This window comes from Lytechinus pictus, chromosome 14 (genome assembly GCF_037042905.1).
Source record: "Lytechinus pictus isolate F3 Inbred chromosome 14, Lp3.0, whole genome shotgun sequence".
NCBI classification, from domain to species: domain Eukaryota; kingdom Metazoa; phylum Echinodermata; class Echinoidea; order Temnopleuroida; family Toxopneustidae; genus Lytechinus; species Lytechinus pictus.
In genome coordinates, this window is record NC_087258.1 from 17,369,473 (window position 1) to 17,382,865 (window position 13,393).

A 13,393-nucleotide genomic window follows, 5' to 3' on the forward strand; every position below is an offset into this window, starting at 1 on the left:
AAATTAGTATTGTTTAATACTATATGGTTCAGTCAAGTTGGTCCTAATTGTCAAATATGTAAAACATGAAATATTGTATTATTCAAACAATCAAAAACAAACTAAAGAAATAGTGAGTGAAGGACATCATCGACTGTCTCACTTGCATGTCACTGAATTGTGCATATCACAGTTTTGTGAAAAATAAGCAAAACTTTAAAATGCCATAACTTTCTTATTTTATACATCCGATTTTGATGAAATTTTCAGCGTTATGCTAGTTTGATTTTTCTCTATTTATTCAAATCAACATTTTTTCTGGAGTGGACTTGACCTTTAAAGAAACATATTCAAGCACTAGAAAATGTACAAAGAAGGGCCACTAAGTTGGTACATGTACCTGAAGTCGGGCCTGAAGTAAAGAACCTTCCATATGAACAAAGATTGATTCAACTAAAACTTCCTACATTAGCATATATCGCCGTGCGCGAGGAGATATGATCGAAACATACAAGTTATTTCACAGGTATGACCAGGAGGTAGTGCCAGATTTGGGTCAGGTGCATGCGCCTACCAGAGGTCATGAAAAAAATTGTACATTCCGAGGTCAGTAACTGAGAAACGTAAGAATTAATTTTACATAAGAATGAGGAAACCTTGGAATAGTCTGAGTAATGAATAAGTAAATGCACCCAATGTCCACAGCTTCGAGAATGGACTGGATAAGTATTGGAGATGTGAACCTGTGAAGTACAAGTTTGATGCTGACCCACCAGGACATGGTCCGCCCAACTTAAAGAGGAGACAGAATTTGGAGCTGAATCGAGTCTTAGACTGCGTCCAGAAGCATCCATATAGTGCAGTCAATATAGGGTTTGACCCACCACTAATTGCAACATGAGATATTCCACTGCAATGCTTTCAAGGAAGGTCCCCTAAACAACATACTAAAAGTCCCAAGAAATCCAAGCAGAGGAAATTTATGAAATTTGCATATTATGCAAATTAGCCATAAAAAGTTAGAAAAATAGCCCAAAGATTACAAATTGAGCGTTCAAAACAATTTAATTTGAGCGAAAATTCATGATTAATACCTGAATTCAATGTTTATTGTCAAAAGTGCTAAAAAAATTGTTTGCATAATATGCAAATAAACATCCTTATATGGAAAAATGTCAAAGTCTTGTGATTTTCTCTCATTAACTACTTGAAAATTTCATTAATGGGGAAAATTACATGCTGCTATCGCTAAGGACGTTGAATACATTTGTATCCAGCTTAGTGTCTGTAGTGTAATTTGTATATTATGCAAATAAAAGTATCTAACATGTTATAAATATTCAAGAAAACACACTGGTGATACATCCCTCAAAAATTGTAAAGTAGATTATCTATTGAAATTGGAATATGGCAATACCTCACAAGAAGGTTACCATATTATAAGTCCTTAAATATACAGGCATATATAGGAAAATCACAAAATTCGCATTTTATGCAAATTAGCCATAATAAATTACAAATAAGGAAAATAATCCAAATATTGGAAATCAAGTGCAGAAAACAATACGAATTGAACTGAAGCCCATGATAAGTTTTACAAATTTATTTTTTTTTTAAATAAAAATTGTAAATAAATCTACCTCATTTGCATATACATGAGCATCTTTAAATGAAAAAAAAATCCAGAAACTTTGATTTTTCTCACAAAAACAGTTATGAAAACATTTCAGTCTAGATCAATATGTGATCACTAAGAATGGCAAATACATGAATAATCAGCTTAATATCTGAAGTGTAATTTACATAATCATTATGCAAATAAGCATCCGACATGTTATAAATATTCAAGGAACACATACGTGATGCTTTCCTCTAAAATTCCATGTAGAGTATGTGTATTAACTATGATGACCTTCCCTACTCTGGGCATGCTTAATAAGAGTAACAATGGGCATTTGCCTATACGAGCGACATGAAAGCCATTCATAAATTCATGATGAAGGCTTAAAGTGTATTATAGACATCTTTCTCAGATACAGGAATCGTGATTAGACGTTCTTGCTGAATCCAGTTGCTGCTTCATGATGAAGCATCCATTTTCCGTTCTTTCCTCTTTGATAAATCTCCTATGGCAACCATCTCCAGATATAAAGCTATAGTTTCTCCCGGGTAGTTTCTAAGTAAGTCGTATGCAGATAATAATATTAATTTCCTGATATTTATGGTAAACAGAAATTCCTCAGTGAGACAATGAACAAACCAGATGGAGGACTAAGCCAGATTATTGCCTTTCCAACAAGTGGACACAGCATAATGAGACAGTGTGTACCACTTCCAGGATTTATTTGCCACAATGGGTTACTCATGGGCATACTGTGAGGTTATCCAGAGGAATAAACCTTTTAGTAATTATGGTACGACTAAGGATGTTCTTCTGGAGGAATGCTGACTTTAATAGTGTCATGCAGATGTACTTTGGACAATCATACAACTCTCTGTACTGAAATCCGACAAGTCGAGCATAGGAGACTGAATGCCAATCAAGAGGACGTTAACAAGAACACACCGTTAACCATGTCTTCTTCCGACAAAAGTTGCCTCAATGGACAATGGTGTCGGAAGATGTCAAGAGTTTTAGAGAAAGGCTACGAAGGCTTGCACATTTTAGAGCTCCAAAAGCATCAGTAAGGTAAAGCTCAAACTTGCTACAATGCATTAAAGAGTAGACAAGCCTATAATACATAATTTGTTGACCGGATTGACAATGATCCAGGCTGTAACAATTAGCATGTTGGGAGCCCTTAATATCAATAGCTATGACTACATTGGAATATCATTATTAAAGGAAGGCAAAGATTTTTAGTCTTAGTATTCACCACTGATCATGATGACGCTGATCTACAAGTCCTGGGACCCAGTCCTGACCCAGATATGGCCAGATAACATATTGTTTAGTCAAGCAGGTGAAGCCATGCAGACTACTCCAGACGGAATCTCTGCTACACTTCTTAATGGGAGTATTCATCAGATCTTACCTGCCATAAGTTTGCTTTTCCTGGCCTCCCTTTATCATGTTTATACGGTGAAATTTCAAGAAAGTCTAAGTCGTTCCCATCCATATAAGAAAGTGTTGTCAACTCTTACAAACTACACATTGTGCTTTGTTCTTGCCAATCTCATCATCTTGTCAGACTAACAACGCGGCTTAGGAAGCGAAGAACATATTTCCAGTATTTTTCCTTGAATATAAATCATATTAGGATAGATTTGAATGCTTAGTGATAGCAGAATATTAATTTGAAAAACTTAAATGTTTTCACTGCAGTCAATGTGATAAAATTCAAAATTTCTTGACATTTTCCACATAAGGATACTTGCAGATTTGCTAGCTTTTTTAAATAAAGACATTGAACTTATTTATTCATCATGAATTTTTGTTCAAAATTACTCGCTGTGGACAATCAATTTGTAATCTTTGGATTAATTTCCTCATTTTCTATTTTTAAATGGCTAATTTGCATAATATGCAAATTAATTTTCAGGCATTGGGATGAATTCTCATGCTTAGTGATATAGTAGCATATCAATGTCAACATTAATTAAATGTTTTCAAGCAGTCTATATGAGAAAAATCATAATATCTTGACATTTTTTCTATATAAGGATGCTTATTTGCATAATATGCAAATGAGGTAGAATTTTTTGCACTTTTGATTAAAAACATTGAATTCAGTTATTTATCATGAATTTCCATTCAAATTGAATTGTTTTGGACATTTAATTTGTAATCTTTGGATTATTTCCCTTTTTTTTCTAATTTTTCATGGCTAATTTGTATAATATACAAATTTCATACATTTCCACTGCTTGGATTTCTTGGGAATTTTAGTATGTTGTTTAGGGGACCTTCCTCGAAAGCATTTCAGTGGAATATCTCGTGTTGCAATTAGTGGTGGGTTACCCCCCTATTCTGGCTAGATTGACTGGACTAATAAGTAAGTAAGTACGTAAGTAAGTAAGTAAGCAAGTAAGTAAGTAAGTAAATAAGTACAAACGTTTTGTTTTTAGTAAACAAGAACAGCATTACGGGAATTCCCCTAAATAATCCTTACGTCATTGTCCGTGCCGAATATTATTCTTTTTTCAAAGTCTCGATGATGAAATAAATTTTTCTTGAATATGAAGGAAAAATATAAAAGACATTGTAATGACTAATATATTAAAATTTAACAAAAATTAAACCCAAAGATATTTTATTCAAAACTATTTTGATGTTTCATAAGTCTTGAGAGGGAATGTCCATGAACCCAGTAATCGAAAATGAAAAATTAGACTCGTAATTTAGACCATGCAGTTAGCTTTATCCAACTCTGTGGCTATGGTATACCGAATCTTTAACGACGCAATAACATCGGCTCTTCTGGAGTTTTGTCTTTTAAAGTAAAAATACCTCGAGTATGTGAGTCGTTAAAATATAGCGTTCCAGTATTCTTCTCTGAACTATCCCAAATTCCAACTCTGATAGAAGTATGGAGTATCTGTGAAAAATGTCGCTCCGACACGGCTTACAAACCATAATTCGTGTGGTGCGTCGACGGGTGCAGCAACAAGCACAGCAGCACGCCCACGGACATGCAGGCCGACAGAAGCCCGATGTTGCGATTCCAGATCCCGCTCGACACTACAGTGCTAGACCCAATGTTGTTGCAAGTCCAAAGAAGTCACAGAATCTAGCAAACAGGGCTGCGCAAGTATGGAGATTGACACCGGCTTCGTTGCCTCGGATTCCTCTTGCAAGTGGAATTAGAAATGTTCCATTATCATCAAGACGTCCAGTGTTGCCATTATTGCTTGGGTTTGCAGGAATTGGATTTGTCAACCAAGACCAAGTCCAAAATTCTCGACATGGCGGAGCTGCAACTGCAAGGAATGGCATAGATCTCGATACAGCAATAGAACTTGTGCAGGTACAGATCCCTGTGCTATAGTGTGCTTTCACTCCAGTTAAGTGCCTAACGAAATCAAAGTAGTGTATCCCTTGGCCTAGACTGAAAAATCCGCTGTTCGGAGGAGTTTAAAAAAATATTTTCTGATCCAGGGGATTGATCTATCTATCTATCTATCTATCCATCCACCTAGTAGTATCTACATCATATATCTGTCTGTGTCTGTCTATCTATGTATCTATCTATCTTCTATCTATCTATCTGGATGTGTCTTACATCTTGTCTTGTAACATTGATCTATCTATCATCTGTCTGTCTGTCCGTCTGTCAGTCCATCCATCCATCTATCTATCTGGATGTGTCTTGCATCTTGTCTTGTAACATTGATAAGTCATTGTTTTTATGATATTTTGCAGTCCATCTTCAAGAATAACAGCATTAAACCAGAAGATGATCACATCCCAGACTACCCATCCAAGCTGGCCGGTTATACACTTTCAAAAACCATCATCGCCAAGGGAACAGAAGGGGTGGTCTTCGGTGCGAGGCAGCAAGTTACCCATCCTCCACACGAGGAAGATGAAGAGTTTGCTGACCCCTCTAATGGAAACCACCCCGTGTCCAATGAGTTAACAAATGGAGGGGTTGGACAGCAGCAAAATGAGGAGTTGCCTGTCTGTGATGATAAAGAGTGCAATCTAGCATTAAAGGTTTGTAGATTAAGAGAAAGGAGTTGTTAGTTTCACTCTCAAAGAGTGAAAGTCAATCTTGGCATCAGGTTGGTTGCAATACTATCATGAATCTGTGTAGCTTGCTAAGTGTGCAATCACAAGCGTTGAATATCATTTAAAAACTTTTAAGAGTGCTTAATGTGTTTATTAAAAGCCCAGCGCACACTATGCAATCCGATACGATGCAATTTTTTAATATTAAACCTTGTTTTGCATTAAATATGAAAGTACTAAGAAGTAAAAGTATTGTATTTAAAGTTCGGCCTAGTGTTAGGAATAATAAGATCATAATTATACTTTGCGGCAAGCCCTTTGTTCAGAGAAATGTCTAAATCAGCTTCAAGTTGCAGCCGATGATGACGTCATTAAGATTTGTCAATTGAATTTGACTGAATTTCGATTTTAGCTATTCCTACAAATATTCTGAGCTCTGATTGATGAGATTTTATTGGTTGGAATGTTCTAATCAAATGTTATTATAATTTCTTTGAAATTTGGATCGCATTGTGAATGCTAGGCTTAAAAATTATTAAGTTTTAATACATTTACTGCATGAAGCTAGTCAATGAAAATGTTCTTGTAAGAATAGAAATGTGGAAAATTACAAGAATATCTTACTTTACAGTAAGGAGCCTTTGCCATATCTACAGGCAGGTTTAAAAAAGTACACCCCAACAAAAGTTGATTTGAATGAAATAGAGAAAAAATCAAACAAGCATAATGATGAAATTGTTATAGATGGAATATAGAATACGAAAATGATGACATTTTAGTAATTAGTTTCACAAAATCGTTATATGCACATCCTGGGCGCCAGTGGGTGGTATGTAAATTAGGGAAACTTAAATGACATTCATCATATCTTTATGTATAAATTTATAATTTAACTGTATTGAAAGATGTAATTTCTTCTTTATATATAAATGAACCTACTTTGATTCCTCCCACAACACATGGAATTGCTATTGTTATAACCTGTAATCATTTAAACATAGAGTTTCTTTATTTTCAAATGATGCAAAAATAGAAATATTGAATTCAAACAACAAAATACCAAACAAGTAGTGTGTCACATCATTAACTTTCTCATTTGCCTATATCTGTGATGTAAATTTTCAACATAATGTTTGTATAATTTTTCTCTTTTATTTAAACCAGCTTTTTTGTTGGGTGAACTTCCCTTTGAGGGCAAGATGAAAATGATTGGTTTTTATTTTTTTTAAATCCAATGAACTTGCATATATTCTGTTACAAACTTGACAACTAAATCTCAGATAAATAGAATCGCCACTACTTTGATAGTAATTGGTTACAGTAATAAGTCCATCAGGTTGAGTGGATTTTTGTGACATACCAGAACAAAATGACCGTGTCTCTTTTGAACTAGGCAAATATCTTCCATTGATTTCTTCAGCAAAAATAACGGTATATTTACCCAGGGTAGCCACTTCAGTTCCGAAAGTGCACTGAGCGCTGGAAGGCAGCTTGAGCTAAAGCCAGGGTAATAATGATAATAATAAACAATATAATATTTTGAGATAGATGGCGCTATATAAATGGCTATTATTAGTAGTAGTGGTATTAGTATTATTATTATTATGTCACATGGACATTTTTTATTTTCTTTTACCCAACCTGATGGACTTATCTGCCAAAAATTGCTTCTTTTAGAAATCCACTTCCTGTTATTTTGCTGTGTTGAATTGGACTTCTTAGAGGGGAATCCAACCTTGGTCATAAAATGTTTTGTTGGAAAAGAGAAAAATAAGAAAAAACAAGAAAGAAAGAAATCGGATAAGAAATAAGAAAGTTATGGCTGCTTTAAAATTAAGATGCCTAAGACTATGTAAATTTCAAATTGACAGACTGAATTTGTAAATTATGACAAGGGGCAAGGATATCTTTCCCATCTAGGCTATATACTTAGTTATCAGGATTTTGTGGTTTCTCATAAATACCTATTCCCCTGGGGCAGTAATCAGAATAAAACCCAGGTAGCATATTGTTTTATGCCCTCATGGAAGAAAAATACAATTTGAAGTAGAACTTTTGAAAAAAAAATGACATTTTAGCCATTTGATATATTGGAGTAAGTGGAAGAGTAGTCCTTGCCTTACATCATGGGCGTAAATCCATGACGTCATGCTATTCAAGTGGGAGGATGGAACAATACATCATCCCCCCTGAACAATAGGTGTGACACAATAGTGATTTTTTACAACTTTGAAAAATTCATAACTTTTTTATTGTTTGTCCAAAATTGTTCAAAGTTTCACGTACCAACTTGTCTGATTTTACTTGTTCTTCTAAAACACAACTTTTTATTTGGGTAGGATTCCCTTTAATGTGGAACACGTATCTTTGATCCAATGATATTAACAGCTGCCCTTTCTATCATTTTTCTTTATAGATGATGTTTAATTACAACCTGGGATCCACCCCTGCTGATGTCTTGGCAGATTTTGAAGCGGAACGGCTCCCTCTGGTGATGGCGAAAGGGTCATTCTCTCGGTCTAACAAATTCAAAGGTGATACCAGGTATGGACTGTCAAACTTTGCTTATTAGTCACATAATGTCTGTTTATCTTTAGAAGACTATTATATCAGTGGGTATTGAGTTTGTTCCATGACATATGCTCCGGTTGACAATAGCTCTGCTCTAAATTCCACTAACTAACCAAAATGCTAACTTCAACCCTCAATTTAAGGGTAAATTGCCAATTCGTCAACCCACAACATGGTCTAGCTTCATTTAGTCAAATGCCATTCCGTCCATCAACATTCCGTCTAACAACCATTTGGTCCAATAACCAGTTGGTCCAATCATCACTTCGTCTAATCACCATTTCGTCTATTACCATTTCATCTAATAACCAGTTGGTCTAATACCCATTTCCTTTTCATTAATTTTGCTCAATTAAAAATTTAGTTTAATTATATATACCAAATGGTATATGGACTAAATGGCTATTAGACCAACTGGTTATTAGACATTAGACGGAATGGGCATTAGACTAAATGACAGTAGACCATGTGGGGAGAAGACGAACTGATGATAGACCAAATGGTAGTAGACAAGTTGGCAATTGGACTGGTTGGCATTAGACGAATTGGAAATAAACCAATTTAACAGTATACCCTAACTTAAGCCTAACCGTAAACCTAACATAAAACCCTATTGCAACCCTGAACCTATCCATAGATGAAGTAAAGCCTGGAGCAATTGTCACTGGAGCAAATGTTGTGTCACCATTGAATGAAGTAATATCTGTTTAATTTTATGAATGCCATTGGTCTTTTGTCAGATATTGATGATATGAGTGATGATGACTGAAATTTTGATATTGATGGTGATCATGTTGGGTGGTAGTCGTGGTGGTTGGGATGAGGATTTTTTTATACTGATGATGATGATGATGATGATGATGATGGTGGTGATGGTGATGATGATGGTGATGGTGATGATGATGATGATGGTGATGATGGTGATGGTGATGATGATGATGATGGTGATGATGATGGTGATGGTGATTGTGGTGATGGTGATGATGATGATGATGGTGATGATGGTGATGGTGATGATGATGGTGATGATGGTGATGAGTATGATGATGGTGATGATGGTGATGGTGATGATGATGATGATGGTGATGATGATGATGATGGTGATGATGGTGATGGTGATGATGATGGTGATGGTGATGATGATGATGATGGTGATGATGGTGATGGTGATGATGATGATGATGGTGATGATGGTGATGATGATGATGATGGTGATGGTGATGATGATGGTGATGATGGTGGTGATGATGATAATGGTGATGATGATGGTGATGATGATTATGATGATATGATGATGAAAATGATTGTGATGATGATGATTTTTGTGATGATGATGGTCGTGGTGATGACAATGATGGTGATGATGGTGTAAATGATAATGATTAATGTCACGACATGCTCTTGTGATTAATAATTAATATCTCAGAGGGCATACATGTAGGGTTAGAGTTAGGAAAATTTAGAGTTTTATGTTCAGAATAATATGAAGGATTAGGGTTTATTTGGTTTTAGAGGTTAGGGTCTTGGTTTGGCGTAACATGCAGATCTTCCATTTGAACAATTGTCGCTAGAGCAGATATAGAACCAATGATAATGATAAAAATGACTTAATGATATTGATGATGACAATGATAATGATAATGGTAATGAAAACAGCAATTATGATTATGAGGTGGTGTCATTTGTGATATGTTGTTTTCATTTAAATATTTGCTTCTAAGGGTACTTTGCATTAGCCATGCTTGGATAAAATAAAAATGGCTTTCATTATTTCTTAAAACCCTATATATATATATATATTGTGATAGAAATGGATGAAGAGAACAATGGTAGGCGTAGCTTAAATCAAGGTTCCCCAGAGCTATCTGCCCTTTGGAAAAATTGGGGATGCCGAAAAAATGTCTCTGCCGGGATTCGAACCCGGGCCCCCAGCTTGGAATGCATGTGCCTTAACCACTAGACCACAGAGTTAGTTGCACGGGCGATCCTGATCCGATTGACCATCAGATGAACAGATTTTCGACACTATACCAATTATAATTTCTCACATTTATATATAAAATGAAGGTCCTGCATCGGTTGTGGTAGTATATATAACAAAATGCAAGGTGAATAAAACAACCATAAAGAAAAATATATAACATTTATAACATTTATATATATATATATATATATATATATATATATATATACATATATGTATATATATATATATGATTATATATATATATATGATTATATATATATATATGATTATATCCTGGAATTTTCTATATATATATATATATATATATATATATATATAGCTTTATGAATAACCTTGACCCAAATTATAGTGGAATTTCAAGCTGCTCTCTTGGCATCTTTTTTTCCTTCATTTTTTTCTTTGAGCAGACCCAAGGATAGCCTTCATTCCAGTCACCCAAATATAGTTCTGATGCACGAGGCATTTGTGGATGACGTGAGTGTTCCTTGTCTTAGCTCTGCCGTCTCTATGTTTGACATGGCTCTACCAGCGAGGCTCAATCCGATAGGGGCAGGGGCAGACATCACCATGTTCATCGTCATGAAAAGGTAAGTCATCGCCATCGCTAGTCTTATCTAAATTTAGTTATTGGACATTCGGAAACCCACAAACGATGATTATATCCTGGAATTTTTCAGCTCATTCCATGTTTTGGTATATATTTAGTTTGGTATATATAAGTTTCAAGTGTATTTACTTAATTCACCATAAAAACATGGGCACATGAAAAGGAGAGTAATCATTAACAAAGGTGATGGTTTTGGGGACAACAAAAGAGCTTGAAGCCTTATAAACACCGACCCCTTTGTAAAAAAAAAGTTTAGCGAATACAGTATGTGTTACATAATGAAAATAATACACAACAAACAGATCGTTGGGGGGGGGGGGCAAAAAAAAGTAAAGTAGACAAAGAAGATATATTCAATATTAAATAAATATCATGCAGATATAAATTTTAAACTAAAATCGCAATATATATCCTGTAAAATACATTTTCATTTCATCTCCTCCACATCTAAACTGTGATGGGGCATACATTAGCATATGGTCTAGTAATGAATTAGAATAGTAATATTTCATTTGGGGGGAACTACCGAAGATGAATACAGGCTTTTAGCAAATCAATTTTCTTCCATGAATGAACTATGTTGTTGTCGTAACATGCAGGTACAGGACTTCGTTGAGAGATTACTTAGACGTGCAATGTGGTCTTTCCGACCGAACTCTCATGGTCATCGTGGCACAGTTACTTGAAGCGGTCTGTTACCTTGGTAACCAGGGCGTTGTCCATCGTGACCTCAAGAGCAACAACATTCTCGTTGATTACGAGGCAGGTCAGTAGGTTTCGATTCTATTGAAAGCCCTGCGCACTGCAGGCCGTGCTGCACCAGCCTGTGTTTGCTCAATCTTGAGATTTTAGCCCGATCGGCCCTCTTCGCGATTAATTTCGAGATTCAAGAAACCCCGTCTCCACCATCGCAAGAAGAGCGATTCGTGCTTAAGTGAGGCATCGATGCATTATGGTGTGATGCCGTGAATAAATAATCCCGAGTGCGTCTGCACCTGCGAATTAGCGGGATAATTCATGAAATAGCGCGCTATTTTGAAAACTCTGGCTGGAGCAGACGGCCCTAATGCAATTCGTTGATATTTGAATTTCAAAGAAATTGTAATAACATTTGAGATGAACATTCCAGCCGGTAAAATCTCAGTGATCAGTATAGTGGTAGGACTACTAAAAGAAAAATTCAGTCTAGTTTGAGCCTCCCTGTGGGAATAAAAGCAAATTCAATTTCAAATCGCGATTATTCAAATTCAAATTCAATTCGGGTTCATTATAATATACTCATCAAAAAGTTCAAAGGCTAACGATGGGAGTTCACAATCAAAAGCATAAAATATGACAGATAAAATAAACATATAACATGCAGTGAACATCGTTACACCAATTACAAAGAAGAAAATACATATGTTCCAAAATTCATTAACATTATAACAACAAAGTGAAATTTAAAGTGCAGGTGTATATATGAAACATCAGTGTAGGGGCATATAATGTTTGTTCAAAATCAAGAAATCCATTCCTACCCAACTCGACAAGTACACAATTTCCACATTTCCCCAGTGCGCACTGTTCTTGCCCTTAAATCATTTACTTTTACAGGGCCTTCCTTTTGGAATAATTTAGACACCCATATAATTGAGGCGCCCTCTTTATATTCTTTTAAATGTAGGCTGAAAATATTTCTTTTACAATTGTACGCTAGTGGGTAAGCGCCTTGCTCGAGTGACTATCATGTAGAACTCTTTATAATGTATTATTTTTCTACATTTGATTTATCTCGCTTCATTGCGTTAGGAGTTTTTAATCCTTGATTATTTTCTTCTGGGAACCTATATGTCTACAAGCTTTGCTTTTTAATAGGTTCCTCATATTTCACGATATTGTATTTCTTTGTAAAACACTACAACTATGTATTTTTTTGTCATCTCCTCATAATTATGTTCAAGATGTATGTTTTTGTGGAATGTGAAACAATAAATCAAATCAAATATAATGAAACATCGGCTGCGACTTGAAACCAATTTGGACTTTACTCTGACCACAAGGCTTGCAGCAAAGCAAAATTATGATTTTATTATTCCCAATATAATGCCGAATTTCAAATTAAATTGGTTTACTTCTTGGAATTTTCACATTTAATGCAGAATGCGAATTATTTGAAAAATTGCGTCGCATTGGATCGATTAATGTGCGCTGGGCTTAATGTCTTAGGAAAAATGTTACATGAGAGAAGTGGTAACTCTTCCAATGTCGGGACACTCTTTGCATACGAGTCCCACCTTTGTTCTGTGAGTTTTGTTGGCACCAGCGTTATGTCGCTATTCTTCAAACCGCTAAAATTTGCTATCTGAAGTCAAGAAAAGGGTTTAAGCAAAAGGTTATGCATACGAAATAAAGCAATTGCTAAGTCTTGATCCGTTGCTTGGCTGGAAATTGCTTGTGTTTGAGCATCTGACCCATTGATGATGATAACAATGATGAGGAGGAGGAGGAGGATAATGATGATGATGATGATATTAGAAGTAATGTTATGATAATAATGATAATGCTAATGATAATTTATTTTTGATGATAAATATGA

At 35.3% G+C, this 13,393-nt stretch overlaps 1 protein-coding gene across 1 annotated transcript in view; it reads left to right on the forward strand.

Annotated features, from left to right (window-relative positions):
- Window positions 1-4,154: 4,154 nt before the first annotated feature.
- Window positions 4,155-13,393, forward strand: part of LOC129276545 (serine/threonine-protein kinase PINK1, mitochondrial-like) — a 35,940-nt gene continuing 26,701 nt past the window's right edge. Inside the window, exons 1-5 of the mRNA XM_054912922.2 lie at window positions 4,155-4,946; window positions 5,342-5,635; window positions 8,067-8,194; window positions 10,616-10,795; window positions 11,415-11,581. Of these exons, the coding sequence (XP_054768897.2) occupies window positions 4,527-4,946; window positions 5,342-5,635; window positions 8,067-8,194; window positions 10,616-10,795; window positions 11,415-11,581 (1,189 nt within the window). The 5' untranslated portion in view covers window positions 4,155-4,526. The remainder of the gene's footprint in view (window positions 4,947-5,341; window positions 5,636-8,066; window positions 8,195-10,615; window positions 10,796-11,414; window positions 11,582-13,393) is intronic.